Source organism: Myotis myotis, unplaced genomic scaffold (genome assembly GCF_014108235.1).
Source record: "Myotis myotis isolate mMyoMyo1 unplaced genomic scaffold, mMyoMyo1.p scaffold_m19_p_1, whole genome shotgun sequence".
Lineage (NCBI taxonomy): Eukaryota > Metazoa > Chordata > Mammalia > Chiroptera > Vespertilionidae > Myotis > Myotis myotis.
Genome location: NW_023416313.1, coordinates 47,269,363 through 47,290,983, shown reverse-complemented (window position 1 = coordinate 47,290,983; position 21,621 = coordinate 47,269,363). Strand labels below are relative to the sequence as shown.

The window sequence follows — 21,621 nt, the reverse complement described above, 5'->3', positions numbered from 1 at the left end:
GTATACTTCATAGAGTTGTTAGGATTAAATGCGATGATGCATGAAAGGTACCTAGGGACAGTGTTTGGTACATGGAAAACATTAAGCGCCAACAGGTGATAGTAGTAGCAGCAGCAGCAGCAATGCTGGGTGCCCTCAACTCCCCTTTTCCTTGCCAATAGCAACAAGAAGAGGGTCTGTGAGGATTATGCCAACACCTTTGCTATTTTGAATCCTGCCTTCTATGGAATAGATTTAGCCAGTGAGCCAGAGATATTGATGGAATAATCTTGATTGTTTAATTTTATCAGTTTGACACATGACATCAGTCTTTGAGAAATAGCTCTATATTTTGTGTTATAATAACATTTTAGGAAAACGTTCTTTTTACTGTATTCTTCTCAGAAAATGAAATTCCAAGACAGCTGGAAGTGGGTAAATTGGTCTTCCTCTCTTTTCTCCACAGCCTGGGAAGAAAAAATAGTATCTTATGCAGCAAAAGAATATGAAATATTATAGCTTGGGTGATGGAAAGTCATGTATATAAAAAATAGCTAATGGTAACTCTGTTCTGCCTCTTGTAGATACAAACCTACTCCCTATGGTGGCCAGGTCTCTCTTCCTGGGCATTGAACATCATTGCTATATCTATGCAACATTTTGTTCCTAAAATTTGTATATGAATCTTACCTAAAGTGCAGAAGAAAGTGCATCTATATATACATTTTTGAAATCACAAGCATTGCTTTTTGTTTGTGTAAATGCTGCAGTAAGACTCTTGGAACAGATTGGCTGAGGCCTGTCTGCCATCCCAACCCCTCCTCTCTCTGTCAACATCCAGACATCCGATGGCCTCCCCTTTCTGGTCCAGAGAGCTGAGTGCAACAGCAGAGGCAGAGGAGTGGATGCCTTGGGGTTATTTAGAAAACTGCTTGGACCGTAAGAAGTGCCGGCTCCAAGGCAGCAATGCCAGCCCATTAGGAGTGGTAGACGCCCAAAGAAACATCCCAGGACCAATATCGGGGTCTGTTAGTACAAGGCATCTGGGATTAACCAGAAATAGACATGGCAGCTCAGGAGGGGGGAAGCCAGGACAATTAGAGAAGCTACAAATACATTTGGCATTTAAAGGGAATGTTACCTTTGTAGTTTTTTGTGTTTCTCAAGAAGCCTGGTTTTTGGCTGCCAATTTTGGACCCTAAGAGGGGGAAACAAAAATAAATAAATAAATTAATTAATTAATTAATTAATTAAAATTTAAGACATTATTCTTAATTTTAAATAGATTTTATTGATTTTTTACAGAGAGGAAGGGAGAGGGACAGAGAGTTAGAAACATCGATGAGAAACATCGATCAGCTGCCTCTTGCATGCCCCGCTACTGGGGATGTGCCCACAACCAAGGTAGATGCCTTTGACCGGAGTCAAACCTGGGATCCTTGAGTCTGCAGGCCAATGCTCTATCCACTGAGCCAAACCGGTTAGGGCAAGGCATTATTTAAATTTAGAGGCATATGCTACCTTGAATTTTGGAAATAAAAATTAAACTATTCATATATTGTGCAGGGAGACAGTGAACACTCTTTTTTCAAATGAATTTGAGTCCAGACACCCCAAACCTTCTATGAACTCCCAATGAATTTATCCCTCCCTTTACGTGGCCTCAGATACACACTCAGTTAGATGCTAGATATTGACTCATGCCTCTAATTATGTTAAACATATTTTTTTAAAAACTAATATTTGTTCCAAAATAAATTTTTCACAGACTAGGCACTGAATGAAAACACAGAGGGCTCTCAACCGGAATGAAAGCTGTGGGTGAGTGTGTGCCTGGGAGTGTGCACAAGTACCGATTGTGCACAAAGTCTGTGTGTGCATGTGAATTGAGAGGTAGTCTGGAGTAGAGTGGGTGTCGCTAGGAAAGAAATGGTGAGAAGCAATGTTGGTAAACGGTGAAGAGGTCCTTCCAAGGAGCCATCACTGGGGCTGCATTCACAGGTACTGAGGTGCCTGGACACCACAGTGAGTCCGTCAGACTCCGGTCACTGGAGTGAGAAGAAGCAGGACGCATGTCCTCTCTTTCCTCATCTCCTGCTACCCTGACCTCCCACTTCCTCACTTCACACACGTCTATTCTCAACCTAGGGATGTTGGGACAAGGTCAGGAAGGTGAGACAGCCTTGCCCTGAAAGACTTCACATACTAATGCCCTTCTCATTTGTCTGTGAAGCTGATTAATTTCCTTCCCAAGTCAGTTTGACTATTTTTTTTTTTATTAGATAAGGGGTGATTCAACACAGAAAAGGGCTAATGGCATAATTCAGGGACAATGATTGCCAACCATCCTTATTTACAGGTGGTGAACTACAGTTCAGTTTAAGACTGGTGGCATCTGAACCCAGGTTTTCCTGACATCTTTTCTTATACCATGTTGTCACCAAGGAGACACTGCCAAAACCCTGTCAGTGACAGGATGCATAGTAGCTGTGTAGCAACTATACCCTCAAATATCAGCCTCTGAGACATTGTGGGATGATTCAAAATCTTATGGGGAGTTCCGTTGCATTTTATTTGAGTAGGAACACCTTAGAATTTCAGTGGAAAATAAATGTAACTACCTCTTCATTGAAGCAGGCTTCAGGCCCCTCTGCTTTGCAGCACTTGTCCACTAGGTTAGTGAACTCTGTAAGCGATGACCGCAGCTCCTCATCTGTAAGTTCAGGCTTTAGCTTCACTAAATTCACAAGAAACCTGTAACCCAAAGATGTCAAATAGAATTAATTAAAAATTTATTTCTTAAGTTCTTCTTCTCCAAAATGCTTGTTATGGTATCATATATATTGGGAAAGGAGGCATCTCAATTTGAGTGAGTATAAAAAGTTAAAATATTCCCACTTTTGAAAGGTTCTCCTAAAATTTTTCTGTTAAACTTATGGGATGGATTTCCATGGTAACAATCTTTATAGGGTTATGTAACTTTATAGGTTTATAGACAAGATAGTATAAAAAATGTGAACATATATTATGTCTTCATTATCACAGTATTATAGAATATGTGACTACATTTGATCTTCCTAGAAAATTTATTTCCACTCCACTTGATATAGACATTGCCTAAATCTAAAAACTAGGTCTTATTTCTTGACATTTATAGTATTGCTTAAGAAAATAAAAGTAAGATTCCTATCACTTTCAGGTCTCTCCTTTTTTCAAACACTAAGTGAGATTCTCAGGGCATTCTCTCAAGAAAATTTGATTAATTATAATCCTACTAGAGGCCTGGTGCATGACATTCGTGCACTGGGGGAGAGGGGATCCCTCAGCCTGGCCTGCGCCCTCTCACAGTCCAGGACCCCTCTGGAGATGTCCAACTGCTGGCCTAGAGAGGATCCAACCACCACCGCTGTGCTCGCCAGCCATGAGCCCAGCTTCTGGCTGAACGGTTCTCCCCCTGTGGGAGCGCACTGACCACCAGGGGGAAGCTCCTGCATTGAGTGTCTGCCCCCTGGTGGTCAGTGTGCATCATAGGGACCGGTTGTTCTGCTGTTCGGCCAATTTTCATATTAGCCTTTTATTATATAGAATAAGCCTTTCTGCTGGGTATCCTAACTCACTTTCCCAACTCACAGTCTGTTGGACATTCCATGTCCACAGCAAAGGAAAAGGCTAGCTAGGTTTCAATGTTAAACAATGCAATCAATATGCTCTGGTGTTTTTCCGAGTTAGAGAGACAGGGCAATTTGATGGAAGGAAAAGGACTGTAATACCAAAATCACATATCCATTACAATAAACCTTCTTATTAACACACAGTGTGTCTTCCGGCTGCAGAAGAAGGCGAGTGGAAGAGAATGGTAGTACCTGTCTTTCTTTCTCTGGAGCTCCTCATCATGTGCCTGACACAAGTCTGTGCGAAACATGAATAAACCTTGAGAGGCAGATGGAGGCACATATGTTTTATCGGCTTCCAGGGCCTCAAAGCAGTGCCTTCTGAAGGCAAAGTTGGTTTTACAACAGTGGTCCACTGCAGGGTTGATGGTTCGATTCCCATTTACTCCACATATCTCTCCAATAACTAAATCCACCTGTACCAATGAAATTTGGAACTCAGATAGGACTTTAAAACTTAAGTGGTGCTCTGAAACATGGTTAGGTGAATCATTAGATTGTTATAAGTTCACTGTTAACTTTACTCAGAAAAACCCATGCACTCATAACATGACATTATGTACAAAGAAAAGTAGGAGCTGGGGTCCTAAGTGGCATTACATATAACAACATTTCAAACCATAGCAATTTAAATGCCTAGAGACTGATTTCTTATTATCACATACACAAATTTGTGATTGTTAGCTGCAAACAGCTAAATGAAAATGGCAACCAAACACTATGGCCCTTAGACTTATCTCTCCTGGAATGTGTCCCAGGGTTCTGTTCACTCCAACCCTAAAATACACCCGAGGGGCAGGGAAACAGCAATTCCCTGACTGACCTGGTGGGAGAACTTGTAACATTACTTAAAATTATAAGGTTTCCTATATTCTGAAACATTATTGTGATGCCTAAAACATTTGTCCTAACAAATTACTTCTATATAAATAAGAGTTAAGAAAGATGATTTGGAGAATTCCAAGAAAATATTTAAGACATTCTCTTTTTCTTCTTATGATTTTGATTCAGTGAGTCAAAATGGAATACTATGCTGCTGTAAAAAAGAAGGAATTCTTACCATTTGCAACAGCATGGATGGAACTGGAGAGCATTATGCTAAGTGAAATAAGCCAGTCAATGAAAGAAAAATACCACATGATCTCACTCATTTATGGATAATAAAGACCATTATAAACTGATGAACAAAAATAGATACAGAGGCAGAGCAGCATCAAACAGACTGTCAAACTACAGCAGGAAGGCTGGGGAGGGATGGGGGGCAGGGGGAAGGCGTGGGTAAGAGATCAACCAAAGGACTTGTATGCATGCATATAAGAATAACCAATGGACACAAGACACTGGGGAGTAGGGGAGGCCGGAGGAATGTCAAGGGGGGAAAAAAGGAGACATATGTAATACTCTGTAATACTTTAAGCAATTAAAACAAAAATTTTTTTTTACAAAAAGAAAACTTGACATTCCTTGCTTAACAACGCTGAAAACAATGAAGAGAGGAAAACACATAAGTGCTATAAAGCAATGAGGACATATACAGGGTGTCCCAAAATCATGTATACACACTTCAATAGCTGATGGCTCAATACCTGTTTCTTTCTTTTCAGCAAGACTAAGCTTTGAACAAAGAAAATTAATCCTAAAATGCTACTGGAAGTTTGAAAATGCAGTTGAAGTACAAATACTGCCTTTATAATTATTCAGTGTGTGTAAAAATGTCGACACATTATAACAACTGATAACTCACTTAATTTGCACTCCTTTTCAGGTTTAACTGATTTGGAATAATGGGTGAAGCCAGATTAAGCTTTGAAAAAAAAAGTTTTTATGGGGACACATAAAAGGTAAAGCTTATGGTACAAAACTGGCAACAGTTGGCAAATTGAGGGTGTACAAAAACACCAAACACAATGATTCTTGATGCTTGTGATTCTATTGTTGCGTGTTTTCAGCAGTGCCTGGACCAAAACGGTCATCAATTTGAAAGCAGACATTGACAAAACAAAATAATTCATTTCTGTAGATACTTTTAAATTTTGAAAATGAGCTATATGTTAATAAACACTGACTTAATCATCACTCAAAGTGTGTATACATTTTTGGAACATTATGTCTGTAGGTGCTGGTTTTGTTTGGTGGAAATAGTCAGATACATGGGCCATGCTCACCAAATTATCAACGCAGGCAAACTCTTCACTCAGAGTGCAGCAGGTGAGTAAAGCTGTCACCATTTCCTCGCCAAGAAAGGTCAGTTCGTCCGTGGAGAGCTGAGGAGCTATCTTTGTGAATTTGATAAAGTAGCTGAAAGAACATTTGACTGTTTGGTTCCGAACGAAGCAGGTACCCATTTTCCCTTGTCTCACTACTTGAAACCCCAACACTTTAGGCTACAAACAATCAATGTAAGGACAATGTGAACCTCAGTCCTCTCATAAAAAGCTAGAGAACTGTCTCTTCACTCTGTTTTCCTGCACCCTGCCTTCTGGACCTCTGTATTTTGGCTTCCTTCTAATTTCACGGTAATCTCAGAAACTCTCAGGTTTGCCCTTCCTGTTTACCTGTGGGATGAGGAGCTCCTTGGCAGCAAATACCTTGGCTAGTATATAAAATCCTGCTTGAAATCCCTTGCCGAGGTAATAAATATTGTAAAGGGAGAATTTAATAAGTACACGTGGAAAAGGATAAACTGAAATGAAAGAAACTAAGATCTTTAATGGGCTGAGTGACTTCCCAGCAAACAACCAGATTGCAGAAATAGTTAAAACACATTTTGGTTGGACTGTCTGCTCAGTGCCACTTTGTCTCTGGGTTTATTTTTGTTCATCAATTTATGTAGATCATTACATCCCACGTATGAGTGAGAGCATGTGATATTCATGTTTCTCTGACTGGCTTATTTCACTTAGCATAATGCTCTCCGGTTCCATCCATGCTGTTGCCAATGGTAAAAGTTCCTTCTTTTTTGCAGCAGTGTAGTATTCCATTGCGTAGATATACCACAGTTTTTTAATCCACTCATCTGCTTATGGGCACTTAGGCTGTTTCCAAAGTATGCATGCATATTAGCACGACCAATGGACACAGACACTGGGGCAGTGGGGGCTTGCCCTCAGAGGTGGGAGTGGCGGGGGTGGTTAATCAGGGAAAAAGGAGACATGTAATACTTTAAATAAACAAACAAAAACAAACAAACCAAAAAAATCCATATTTTTTAAACAATGTTTTGATTTGAAAATGTTTGTTTTCAACACACACTAGATTATTATGGTAATTAATTAAGAAAACCCAGAATAAACTGCATATTATCCATGAATGTTCACCAGAGCGCTAGAAAATAAATATTAAAACTTTAAGAAAATCCATAGTTATTTCTACAAACTTAATAAGATGGGCTTAAATCCTGGCAAACCATCCTTTCCTTGGGAAATTGTAACCACTTAAACTTGACTTCACCTCACCCTCACCCCCAAATGGGTAAGAATCCAGAAATTCTGGGTTAAGAGTAGGAAAGATGAGTCCAAACAAAAACTAAAATATTATAGAATCAGTTTCTCCAGCATCCTGTATTTCTTTAATTTCTAGCCTCCTTCCTGACAAGAGCTTACTATGATAGCTCAATGTACTTCCTGACTTTGTGGTTTTATTCTTTCCCAGAGTTTATGAATTCACCATAACTGAACAACTGAACTAAAATTTTGACACTTAGTGGCTCTCTTTATTTTATCCTGATCACAAGTGTTAACCGACTTATGCAAACAACTTACTGGTATTTCAAGTCATCTTTCCCCAAATTCTGGAAATGTTCACATTCCCGTTGTACTATTTTGAGGCTTTTCTCCGTTGTCTCATTGAATTTGTTTTCCTGAAAATAAGAACGATTATGCTTATGAATATTTTATCTAAAATTTAATCATAAACTTCACATCGAGTTGTCAAATAGCTTTTTTAACTTATATACTATTTTCCAACTATTATTAGCTTACATTACTCACTAAATCAAGGGTAGTTTTCTTTATATGTGTGTGTAAAAATTTGTATCTCATTCAATTATAGTTATAGATACTTTTTTGGCTTAAATATGAAAGTCCAAATTTTTCATCATTTTGCACTTTTTTAGCTTTCCAATTTACAAAGTATAATTCAAATCTCATGGTGAGAAGGATTATATTTCATTCTCACTTTGAAGTAGACAGAACAGCTGTTAATCTGTTTTTACGTAATGGAAACTGGACTTGTGAAATAGTGACTTGCCCAGAATGATCCAGCTGATAAGTACTGCTAAAGAATATTTGTATAAATAAAAGTAAATGAATCCCATTTACCTTTATGTTATACCTTCTTTTTCATCAGTTAATGTTGGAAATTGGAACTTCCAAGAGTTGTCTTCAAATACTTTATAAACTCTCTCTCTCATGAGACATAAAATTAGACACTTGCTGAGTCAACACCAGAGAGAAAACTACACACCAGTGAGTAGATGCTGTGGGACAAATTGTGTCTCCATGTAAAATAAAATAAAAAATTATAGCAGTATGATTCATTTAAGAATCAGAAAAAACCCTCTTCATTAGGTACAGTGGTAGAGCTGTACTGAAACTCAAGTCTTCTTACTTCATTGCTCAAATATAAATGAGTATAAACTGGCTTTTATGGCAAGTGGAATAAATTTTTTAAATAAACCAAAAGCATCATATATCATATGAATGAGAAATAAATCATAAATTTCAAATAATTTTTATAATACAAAAAGAGTACATATGAATTGATAGTAAAAACATGAATTTCAATAAGAAAATGGGTAACAAACATGAACAAATTGTTTATAGAAAACATAATTACTATAGCTAAAATTATACAGGAAAAGCTTAATTTCATTTAAAAAATCAAAGGTTTGCTTAAAATATATTCACTATTTTTTATATATAAATCTAGTAAAGTTCATTTTCATGTGCATATAAGTATTCTTGTAGGACTATATGTTGGTAAAAACTTTCTAGAATAACTAAGACATTTGTATTAAATATTAAATTTATGCCTACATATTTAACCTAATAATTTCCCTTCTGATAATCTATTTTAAGAAAATAATTAATAATAAATATTAATAAAAATGATTACAGAGATATTGCTTATAAGATTTACAAAACCTAATAACTAAACATCCAAAATGCCCAAAATAGTAGAAAAGCAGTTAAGTAAATTATTATTATGGTATACCTCTGTTTAAAGTAGATTTTGAATTCCATTTAATGACATAAAGTTTTCTATGACACTAAATGAAAAACACATCCAAAAATTCCAGCAGAAATGTTATTCTAATGTTATTTTGAAACACATTCATATACAGGGTGGGCAAAAGTAGGTTAGAGTGCACAAAAAATAGATTATTCTTGTCTTATTGTTTATTAATTATTGTATTGTTTTCCATATGAACAACTATAAACTATATTTTTACCCCACCCTGTATAAGAATATTTAATTCAAAAGATGAAAGAAAATGTTAATTATAGCTATTTCTTGGTGACAAAATCAGAAAGGTTTTATATTTTTTTTTGCAATTTTTGGTACTTTTTAAATTCTCTTTAATAATCATTTATTATTTTTATAATCATAAAAATATTCAGTATGATTTGATAAGATACAGAGTACATAAATAAAAATGCAAATGAAAAATATTTAATGGGACATTTGTTCATCAACACACAGGATTAATAGTTCAAAACATTATACATAACCCAATGATTTTGGTCTTCTTAGTGGTCACCTTGCACTGAATTCCAAATAGACTCAGATTGGTCAGTCACATTTTCTACCCCCTAGACCAGTGGTTCTCAACCTCCCTAATGCCGCGACCCTTTAATACAGTTCCTCATGTTGTGGTGACCCCAATTTCATTGTTACAAATTGAACATAATTAAAGCATAGTGATTAATCACAAAAACAATATGTAATTATATATGTGTTTTCCGATGGTCTTAGGCGACCCCTGTGAAAGGGTCGATCGACCCCAAAAGGGGTCGCGACCCACAGGTTGAGAACCTCTGCCCTAGACTAAATTAAAACTTTGATATCAATTTTTATGTGTGTGTTGTTTTGATTTGTGGGTTTTGTTTATTCCTCAGGGCCCACCGAATGGAACCTACCAAGGTACTGTAACAGTCTGGAGGGTTTTCTGTGTTGCAACACTCTCTCAGGAGGTCATCGTACACTCTAGCAATTCTTAAAAGCTCCGGTGTAGACAGTTCTTGATGTCTCCTTGAGTATTCATAAAGAAACCTGTGATGTGTAAAGTATCTTGTATATTAGAACTTAGAGAATGAGAAAAACACCAAATCCTGCTATCTTATAGTCTAGATTGAATATTAAGTCTGCTCTCAAATGTCGTGCCTCCTCTGGTTTGGTCAGGGAGTGATTTAGGAGGGCAATGTAAGTACAGGCTATTATTTTACCTAAATTCTCTATAAATAATGATTTAAACTAACAATGCTTTTACTTAGAGGATGGAATTGTTAGAGTTAATTAGAATTAATTATTAAGATTATTTAATTAATAAAGCATCAGATATTAATTGAGGATAATGGCTTGGGTCGATTTCTGGGTTCTCTGTTCTGTTCCATTGGTCTATATGTCTATTCTTGTGCCAGTATCAGGCAGTTTTGAGAACCGTGGCTTGGTAATATAACTTGATATCCGGTATTGTGATCCCTCCAACTTTGTTTTTCTTTCTCAGGATTGCTGTGGCTATTCGAGGTCTTTTTATATTCCAGATGAATTTTTGGAGAGTTTGTTCTAGATCTTTGAAATATGCCATTAGTAATTAATAGGGATTGCATTGAATCTGTAGATTGCTTTGGGTAGTATGGACATTTTAATGATGTTGATTCAATCAATCCATGAACATGGTATGTTCTTCCATTTGTTTATGTCTTCCTCTATCTTTTTTTTCAGTGTCCTATAGTTTTCCGAGTACAGGTCTTTTACATATTTAGTTACGTTTATTTCTAGGTACCTTAATTTTTATGTTGCAATGGTAAATGGTTTGTTTTTTTTTTTCATTTCTCTTTCTGTGAGTTCATTATTGGTGTATAAAAAGGCCATAAATTTCTGGGTGTTGATTTTACATCCTGCTACATTGCCAAATTCATTTATTAGGTCTAGTAGTTTTTTGATGGAGTCTTTGGGGTTTTCTATGAATAGTATCATGTCATCTGTGAATAAGGACAGTTTCACTTCTTTTTTTCCAATTTGGATGCCTTTTATTCCTTCTTCTTATCTGATTGCTTGCATTTAGTAAGCGCTTATGTCAGGCTCAAGTGAAATGCATTACATCTATCATTTGGTTTACTTTAATTTGATTTAGCACCATGACTTATGAGAAGCAATAGATCACAGTGGTTGTAACAACAGGAGTCTGGAGTCAGACTGCTTGCATTTGAATCCTGGCTCTCCAGCATATTAGCTATGTGACTTTAAAGCAAGTTACGTAACATCTGTGCTTCAGTTTCTTTGCTTGTAAAATGAGAATAATAAAAGTATTTTAGCCTCAGAGGGTTGTTTTGAAATATATATGACAACAGGTAAGAAGCACTTAAAATTTGGTAAATATTCAATAGCCTGTATCTTCAGTCCAGGCCTCCTTCCAGAGCTCCAGGTTGTCATGTAAAATTTTCTCTTGACAGTTCCAGTGAATTTTTCTACAGGCATCTCACAGTCAATGTGCATAGATTCAAAAATACTATCATACCCCCATAACCTGCTTCTTCACCCATACTTTCCATCTCATTGAATCTGAAAACTACTTACCCAACCACCTAAGCCCCAAACTGGGATTTATTCCAGATGAAGTTTCTAAGAAACAAAAGTGATTTTGTCCTTCCTTATTCTTTAATGAAAATCCTGCAGCGGCATCTCGTTACTTGGCATGCCTGCATGACCTGAACCCTTTCACTTCTTACTACCCTGTCTTTCTCTGCAGATACTCTGTTCATAGCCACATATACACCAAGTGGTTTTATACTTCAGTCCATGCTCTACCCCCTGGATTACCAAAGTTTCCTCAAGAACTTCCTTCTGATCAAGCTTTTCCAGCAGCCCAAAATACCATTGACCACTTCCTTCTTCTCTGCCCTCACATTACTTAGCATATGGTGCACGAAATAAAAGAACATTTCTTGCACTCATTTGTATGTCTGTCTCTTCTCACATTTTGCTCCCTATTGATGAAAGCTTATTGGAGATATAGAAACCCTATAGTAAACCTAGTAAAGCTCCTGAATTATATTCCATTATCAATAAACTTACAATGAATGAATGACTATTCCATAAATTTTATATATGGTGAATTAAAGCACAGAAAGGTTAACTCATCCCAGTGATTCAATCAGGATTCATATCTTGTCCCTTTGGTTCCAAGTCCACTAGTTTTGCCTTGAACAGCTGGGGTGGCATCCCATGACAGTTAAGCCCACAACCTTCTGGAGTCAAATCCTTACTCTGTCATTTTTTTAGCTATGAACTTTGGGTAAGTTACTGAGCTTCTCTGTACCTCAGTTTGCTCATCTGAAAAAATGGGGGGAATCATTTATTTTACATGACTTTATAAGAATTGAAATAGATAATCTATATAGATTAGCCCATTGTCAGGTACATATCAAGTACTCAATAAATGTTAGCCATCACTATAAAAACACAGTTGCATTTTCTTAAAATTGTGAAAATACCATAGTTTGTAACCATGATTTTTTAAAATTATATACTACCCAATGAATTAAATGGTGCCCATTCTTTCAACCCAAGTTGGCCAAAATAGGTCAAATCATAAGTTTCTGTTTGCCTTATAAATTTCAATATAGAGTTATATTACTTAGCCATGAAGGTATCTTGGTCAGCATTTCGTTCTTCACACACATTTTTATTTTCAGTAAATTTTTCTTCTTTTAGAGATAAATCCTGGGGCTTGTCATCTTTACGCTGAATTATGCACTCGCCACGCTCTGGTATTTTCTTTTCACAGCACTCTTTAATTTTGCTTGAGATAGAATCTTGTTTTGAACAAATATGACTCATAAGCTTGCTCTGTAAGAATGAGAAATGACTTTATTTACCCAACTTTGTTGCGACTGGGTTTTCCTTCATAATGAAATGCAAAGCCAACCATGAGCATAGCATCTGAAATTGCTTCGTTTTGATGGATATAATTTATTTAAATTTTGTATTAATTTAATACACATCAAGTATCAAATTAAAACAAGCTTTTTTACTCAAGATTTTAGATGATAGAACTATGAAAAGTAAACTCTATTATATAAATTCACATTTATTGTTAAATAGTAATCATTTAAATACTTTACCCCTACTTCTCTGATTTATTGTTATTTTAAATTCTATATGTAGCTTCTTTCCCATAAGAGTTTACCTGTGCTTCAATGAGAAACACCAAAGATATGTTACTTTAATATCTATAATCCTAGATTTCTTCCTTGTGTCCTGAAACTACATTGCCAAGCACATAGTAGAAACTCAATAAACATTTGGTAAGTAAAAGAAAGAATGATAAACAAATAAACCTCTATAGTAACTACCAGATGAAGACTTCTGAAACATAAGAAACTATTCTACTCACTGTTGTCATTTTCCAATGGATCTTATTAATTTGAAGCTGTTCAAATTATCAAATAATGTACAAAATAAAAAACCTACTCTAGTCCCTCTCCCTGTCTCTCATCCCAATTCTGATGTCCACATAAAGTTGTGAAAATAAGACAGGGATGAAGTTATCTTATTTATACATTAGCTGGATAATTTTTTACAAGCTAATCTGGCCCCTAGTTCCTTCTCCAGACTTTCCAGAATGAGGCTGCACATTGTTTCTACTCTCTGTTGCAGCTTCACATGAACTCCATTGAGTGCCATGAACACATCAGGCCATCCCAGATCTCTCGGACTTTGCTCAAGTTCTTCCTCCTGCCTCGAATCTTTTTCTGTGACTTTCATGCTCACTGAGGGTGAAGAATGGGATAAAGCTCTGGGTTGAGGTGAGAAGTGGAATGGGGAGTGGAATCATGTTTTCCATAAACTACATAGAACCAGAGAGCCAGTCTTTGCAAACATATGCACCTCTCACCTAAGGCCATTATCATTCTAGGCAACACATACCTTATTATCTGGAATTCATTTCTATTTTGAATGAACTACAATTCAAGTTCTCTTATTTCTCTATAAAGGCATCAAAGAAGATATTAAGGATATAATATGATCCCTTTGTCTCAGCTCCAAACTTCAGAGAAAAATCTTCAATTATATCTTAATTCAGTACTATAAAATCCACATTCCCATAAACAAACAATATAAAAACAAGTAACTAATGAGAGAGAGAAACATTGCTATGAGAAACATTGATGAGATCTAACCCACATTTTCACTCCTACACTTCTAGTAGGTATGTGCCCTGACCAGGAATTGAACCCACGACCTTTTAGTGTACAGGACTATGCTCCAACCAACTGCACCACCTAGTCAGGGTAGAATGTGCAATATTAAAGAATACTTCAATCTGGTGTTAATGAATGTTCACAAGTTCTATATTTATGAAGTTTTATGTCAAACACATTTAGCCAAATAAAATAGAATCTGCTGAATAATCTAAAAACAATCCCATGTATTTAAAAAAATGTTTTTGTGGGCATATTTTTTAACATTTCATTTTTTTATTATGTTTATTTTATGTATTTATCTAACAATCTATTTACATTCTCATTTCATTATGATAAAGTAGCCACCCATTATTGAAACTTCAGGATGAAAAATAACTGTAAAATCACTATCTTTACTTGGTTTTAGAGAATATTTACCCTGCCACGGATGCACTGCACAGCATCCCCTTCACAGCATCCATCATACTTGGAAGAAACATCTTCTAGAATGGAGGTAAGTTCTTCAAATTCAGTCTTGGGGAATTTTTGACTAAGTATAGCAATGTATCTGGAAAGAGAATTAATAAATCACTCAAACATCTTGAACAGCAAGTAAGAGAAGAGGGGGTTATTTGATGATACAGTATAAGTAGCTGCAAAAAAAGTATTGGTACCCTTGTTTTTTTCACAGAAGTCTTTACCAAATAGCTGTTTATACATTGCATGACCTGCATGATAACTTTGAAAATCCTAGGCTTATAGTTGAGTCCTATATCAGGACTGGGGATAAAATGACCTGAGAGTTGTGCTCTCTCCCATAATTTTTGCAGCAACGCTCATCTTGTTAGGACCACCGCTTCCAGTTGTGAGCCCATGGTCAGCATAGGTAATCCATCACAGACTTCTCTCCTGCTGATGTACTTGAAATCTCAGAATTTTTCTCAAAACATTACACTAGCACCATTATTGGTTAGGTCAAGCAATGAGATAAAATGTATCTATATAAAGTCTTCTAGTCATTAAGGTCAAAGATGGGTAGATATGTTAAATTAAAGCACTTGGAGGATTTAGTTTCTAATTGGAAGTTCTCAGACCAATTCAGATTCTCAACTAACCATAAAATATCTCAGAACTAGTCCTCTCTCTTTCTGGGCTCTCCCCACCTCCCAAGTCTTTATTCATCCCGAAATAATGTCCTGGTTCTGAGTTATCCACATAGACTGAGGAACTAGGGAGAACATAAATAAAAAGTCATCAACGATTTAACAAAAATGGAACACAGACAAAAAAATACAAGTAGAGACAAGATACATATAATAACTCACATAGAATTTACGACTGTCGGTCCAAATCTCAAAAATGCCCCACACACATTTTTTTGAAAAGAAGAGAATGCTTTTAAGTATTGTATGACAGGTACTGCCTGAAGAAGAAAGAGAAAATTCCATTGAAGCAAGAGCGAAATCCCACTATTCTCTTATCTCGTAACTATATGTCAACCAAATTATTCCAAAGCTTGCTCAGAAATTTAAAAAAATATATGAGATTTTTTATTGTAGTAAATTTACATATCAGAAGAAATACTCATTTGTGACACACTAGAAAGGTGAGACCAGTCTTTCTGATAACTAAATTGTACTTGGTGGGAAGGTGAGTCATGCTGTGTGCTATGAGCTTCTTCATCGTTACTGGGATGAACCCATTTTAGGGTTAGCTAAGAGAAATCTTGCCAACGATGGAGATAAAATGTCAAACTTTACCCTGAATAGTTATTCACTAGGGCTTTCTTGCAATTTACAAGTAAGACAAAGCCAGAAGAGAGACCCTGGAAATGGGTGACTGTCTTTCAAGGGTCTCGGGAAATAAGAACTTTTAGATCAGAGCAAGTGGTCAATGGGTTGAAAACTGGTGAAAGTAGGAAGAGAATGGTTATAAATGGTAAACAACTCTTTTGCTATAATTTAATTTTCAGTAAAGATCTGTGTTGGGTGACTCCTTATCCTTATCTATGAAATAAATGGAATACCTGCCTTTATTCGAAAGCAGTTAGCTTTGTCTTGTTCTTCACAACATGTTTTAGTCATCTCCTCAATACGACCCATGACTGTTAGAAGTGTAGGAGTGAAAACAAAGGGATGCCTTCTGGAAACTTCATAGATATACCTATAAAAGAAAAAATAGAAAAGGAAAGAAATGAAATAATGGTAAACAATAAAGAGGGAACAATAGAAGGGAAAGGAAAGATAGGAAAAGACAAGAAGATCAAGTTGTGAAAAATGAAAGTACAAGAAAGAAAGATTTCTCATTAGACGAGTCTTCAATATAAGGCAGTGTTATCCAGTCTCCAATAAAAGTATTTTACGGTCTTCTCATTGAATTGCCAACTCTAAAATGAGATTGTTGATTGCAGTTATAATCCTGAACACAGATATGGCTATTGCCCTTCCTCCCTATGCTGCCACATGGTTGGCATCTCTCCCTTCCATGTTTAAAGAACCGCTACCTACTAGACACACTCCATCTGAGATTCAGGGATCATATTCACTTACGTTCAACCAGACTTGTGATTTGGGCTTCAATGAGTACACGAAAGAAGTCTCTGTTTCTGTAATTACTGCACTACTGAAAACAGATTTTTGCTAAACAATTATTGATTTCATCTTTATTCTCAGTAAAAGCTGTACCTTCCCTTGGACGGCAATATTATTTCCTCCACTAGCAATTTTTCACCATGCACATACTTTCTGTTCTAGGGTTTATCACATTAGAAAATACACATCATTAATGAAAGGATCTTGAAAGCAGGTTTCATAGCTTATGTTTATATTCTCAACTGAACGCAGAATCTGGCACACAATAAACACTGAATGAATTAATCACTCAACGAACACCACTATATTCCTTTGAAATAGATATTAGGTATTCTTTAACCTAAGGATATTTCTTCAATTAGATCATTTTTTCTATTAAAATCAAACTTACTTGCTTAGAAAAGATTCACTGTTATTTTTATAAGCCTGGCATTTCACTTCAGGATCCAGAGTAGGGAGAGGAGGTAGAAATCCTACATCAGCTTTCTTATTATAGAAGAAACAGAGTCTTCTTTCAAAGCCATCCTTATTGCAGCAGTGTGAAAAGTTGCGCTTTTGTGGTACCCCCTCCATAGCACATATTGCTTCTAGTAAAGCATCATTCTGGGCAACAGAGAAGAAAAAGACACTTTCTATTCAGTGTATAGTTTCTCAACATTTTGAGATGATGCAATGATTAGTGAGCATCACCCTTTAAGGAAAATATTGCAATTTTCCCAACATCAGCAGCTAAGGATCTTGACCCACACCCTTGGCAACCATCCCTTAGGCAAGCTTTTTCTATCCTATCCTGAGGCTCTCTAACCTCTTTTTTTCCTTTGCTGCTTATATATCCCTTGCATAACAGCGTTTTTCCTTTTCTCCCAAGGTGATGAGGTATTGATAAAGTATTTAGTAGAGGTGTTTAATAATACTTTTTTAGATATGCAGATGGTGGGTCTATGTGGGAAAAGCCAGGAAAAGAGGGTGTGATAGTGGAGTCCATATTGAGAGAGGCAGCTAAGGAGGGTACCTCCAGACTTCCGTGAGCTTTGCCAGGCTTCTGGCTGCCCTGTAACTTTATATATACAGCATGAACTGCAAGCTCATGATCAAGTCCTCCTGTGCGTCTCTCCTAGGAAACTACCTTACCCTAAGTACCAGGCAAAGTAAAATGAGGGAACATAGTATCTTTCTTTCAAAATTTTCAAGCCAAAAATTCTCTGTGTTGACAAGTAATCTTATTTATTTATGAAATGCAAAGAAGTTACTTACAGCTAGTTTTGAACACTGAGGGAGTTTCGAGTTGGCCAAGCATTGATCTCTGTATTCCGTCATGGTTTTTGCGAACATTTCTACTTCCTCAAAGGATGCCTCCTGAACATATTGAGCAAATGCAATGATGGTGCTGCAACAGTCCACACAGATGCACAATGATTACCTAAAGAATTTCCATGTATGTCCAACAAAATCATAGGAACATCCACTTGTTGACAATCTCAGGAAATTATCAAAGTGTGAGGTTACAAATTGCCCAACTTCTTGACAATTCAATGACCTCATCTGAATTTTATGATTAATACTATATTTACTTTTTATATGGTTTCTATTTAATTAAATTACTTTTAAGAAGCATTAACAGTTCTGCAGTATATCAGATTAGATTATGATAAATACCATCATCATCAAAAAGACTTTAGAGAAACTCACATATATCCAACATTGTCCTCTATAAATTTCTGGGTAATATTAAAATCACCTGAAAAGCAAAGATATTAAAATTATTAAATATCCTGATATTTTTAACAGTTTCCCAATAACTATATAGGTCATTTAAATTCACAAAGTTCAAAATAGAGAACTAATGGTAGAAAATATTTTGGTATATTTAACAAGAAGGAAAAAGTCATATGAACCAAATATGGGATCTTATTCACAACTGATTGTGTGTTAAAGATACATTCATTAAATTGAATTGACTTGAATTAATCTCAAACTGATCAGACTTTAGATTTGCCATTGATGGCTTCCCAGTCACAAATGCCAAATACAAGCACCACTTTCATGTTAAGTATTTATCATGTAAGACTATAAAAGTAATGTGAAGGTAAACTGATAGGTGATGTAATATTACAATAGAGCCAAACAAGAGCTGCCATGGAATGCTGATGGTCAGTAGGGTTTACAGTGCTGGCCACACATACTTATTTAGGTGATCTCTGGACTAGTCTTAGATCATTGATTCCCTCCCAATTAGCATAATCCAAGCACATTTATATTTGTTCACAATGACTACTTTTACTGAGTTCTTACTTTTACAAAATATTGAGTTATACATTATGAGGCAATCGATGATGACCCACCCTTGGACATCAGGTTCCTAACTACTCTTACAGTACAAGTGATTCATGAACATGACTATGTATAATCCAATTTAAAATGTATATACAGCATACTGGTTAGATAATCATATACTTTATAAAGCATTCCCCCCAATATTTCCAGTACCCACCTGACACCAGGCACAGTGAAAGTGACAAGAACTATGTCAAATAGATGGACATAAGAGTGAATGAGTGGATAGAAAAATGCAAAAACAAAAAAAAACAACAGCAACAACAAAAAAAGTCTTTTACTGAGAAATCAACAGGACATGGATTTTAGTAGGATAATGGAAATACAAAGGAAAACATAGGTTCAAAAGATATCAGAGACAAAAATCAGTAGAACTTTTGAACAAGTTGTTACAAGGGGCAAATGAGAAGGAAAACTCAATAACGATCACTCTTTTTCAAGCCCTGTGACTGGGTTTCATTAGCAGGCACTGTGGGCTATCAAACTAAGACACAATCCTCCTCTTCAGGCCATTATGTACATTATATGGCAATCAAAACACTTACTGCACCTTTGTGCAAATTACAAAAGGCTACTCCTTTCAGGCCAGAGGAATTACAATAAGACACCTCCTCTGATCAGATGAAGTTCAGAATTTTGCCCTTTGGGTAGAAGAAATATAAAAGTCACCCTTTCCTCCAAAAGGGTACTTCCTTGGCCAGGTTTGTGAGCAGGAGGATGTAGAGGTTTGGGGAGATTTAGAAAATATATAGTTGGAAGAAACAGGGTTCAGCATACCCAAAGGTTTTTCTACCCGGCTGGAGATATGCTGAACAACTAAAAATTCCAGGAAAAATCCCAACTCAAATCTAATGTTCACTGTTACTATACACTATACACATTTGTGAGAAATATGAGTATTTTCAAATCTAAATTATATCTCCCAGCAATACTTTCTATACTGACATAAGACTAGGTTTCTGTCTGTAGATTGGGTATGACCACCAAAATACAAAATCTGGAATAGTTAAGGATTTCCAATCAGTATATACAAACTAACAGGGGAATGAGAGAGAAAAAACAAACACAAATAAAAATTAAGTTGAAAGAACACAGATTTAAAAAAATTAGAAATTACCCCAACTTAGTCATTCCTTAGCTGATATACAAGTAAATTTCTTACCAACATCTTGAGGTTTTGTGGGCAAGCTTAGGCATTCAGTCAAAAAGAACAAGAAAATAACAAAACCTGTAAGTTTTAACTGTTTCATTTCTTTAGAAATCATATTCACAAAGGAAAGTAATGTGATAGAGGAAAATCAAGTTTTTATATTAGCCTTTGACACTACTAGTAAAAAAGTAACCTGTTTAACCTATTTCTCACATACGTCATATTTGATAGTTACTTGATCACATTGCAAAATGTTTGCTAATTATTAACTAGGAAAAAATTATCTGTGTTTTACTGGGAAAGAAATCTATTGAGTTAGAAAAAAGTTCATAAGGTGAGTATGCACAATACCAAATCAAATAGATAACCGAAAAAAATTTGAAATATTGCATATGCTAAGAGAAAAGGGACTAAAATAGATAATTCTCCAAAGAGAAAACACAACTAAGAAAATGTTAAATTTTGCTGGTAATCAAAGGAAGTTAAATTTAACAATAATAATTTTTATACCTGCTAGAATTAAAAAAGCAATTAAAATATTCTGGTAAACATATAGCAAAACAGGTACCCATACATTCAAAGCTTTTGGAAAACAAGTTTATAATAAGGATCAATAGTCTAAAAAAAATTTGTTATTTGAACCAATCACTCAAATTTTTGAATCTATATTAAGAACATGATCCCAAATATGGAGCTGTTTTAAATTACATGATAAAAAAAATGCTAACAAAGCAGGTGTTAATAAGAATAGTAACAGTGTAAGCAACTGGGTGCAATCTTACTGGGAACTGTCTAAGAAGTGGAAGATTTCCTAGAATCGTCCTACCAGAGTGGGAAGCTGGAGCATTTGTCCACTGGCTAAGGTGGACAAATAATCATGAAAACCCTAAAAAGGAAAAAAAAAGTTACTGAGATGAGGTATTGTGCAAAGCAGCACTACTGGATAGTACAAAAAATTCTAAAATCCTATATAATAAAAGGTTGATATTCAAATTGTCCCCTCAGGAGTTTGATCGACTAAGAGTTTGACCACTAGTTATGACATGCACTGACTATTAAGGGGCAGTGCAGAACCAAGGAAGGAAGGAAGGCCCTGGCCGGCAGCCAGAAGCCAGGGGAAAGAAGGCCCAGATCATCCCTGATTGTCATCTAGGTCTAGGGAACCTTACCCATGCACGAATTTCATGCACCAGGCCTCTAGTATTATAATAATTAAAATAGTGTGGCATTGGCAACCAAGAGAGAGACCAATACAATAAACTAAAAGTCTAAAATTATATGCAAATGCCTACTCATACACTAAAATGATTCCAAATAGATTAGAGATCCAAATGTAAAAAGGAAAAAAAAAATAAAAGTACTAGAAGAAACACAAGTAATTGGGGGATAGTTTTTTTTAACTATGGTGCAAAACAGAGAAAGAGTAATAAATTCTACTAGATAAAAATTTTCTCTAGGACATTACATGGAAAAATACATAGGCAAAG

General features: G+C 35.8%; 1 protein-coding gene across 1 annotated transcript; it reads right to left on the bottom strand.

Annotated features, from left to right (window-relative positions):
* Positions 1 to 253: 253 nt before the first annotated feature.
* AFM (afamin) lies at positions 254 to 20,276 on the bottom strand. Its single transcript, XM_036336107.1, has 15 exons — positions 20,147 to 20,276; positions 18,340 to 18,388; positions 17,905 to 18,037; positions 17,042 to 17,253; positions 16,086 to 16,222; positions 15,385 to 15,478; positions 14,498 to 14,627; positions 12,511 to 12,722; positions 9,791 to 9,923; positions 7,412 to 7,509; positions 5,816 to 5,948; positions 3,843 to 4,066; positions 2,601 to 2,733; positions 1,121 to 1,177; positions 254 to 446 (listed from the first exon to the last, which is right to left on the bottom strand). Exons 1-14 carry the CDS (start codon positions 20,247 to 20,249, stop codon positions 1,142 to 1,144), a joined length of 1,827 nt encoding a protein of 608 aa, XP_036192000.1. The 5' UTR covers positions 20,250 to 20,276; the 3' UTR covers positions 254 to 446; positions 1,121 to 1,141.
* Between the last annotated feature and the right edge of the window lie 1,345 nt (positions 20,277 to 21,621).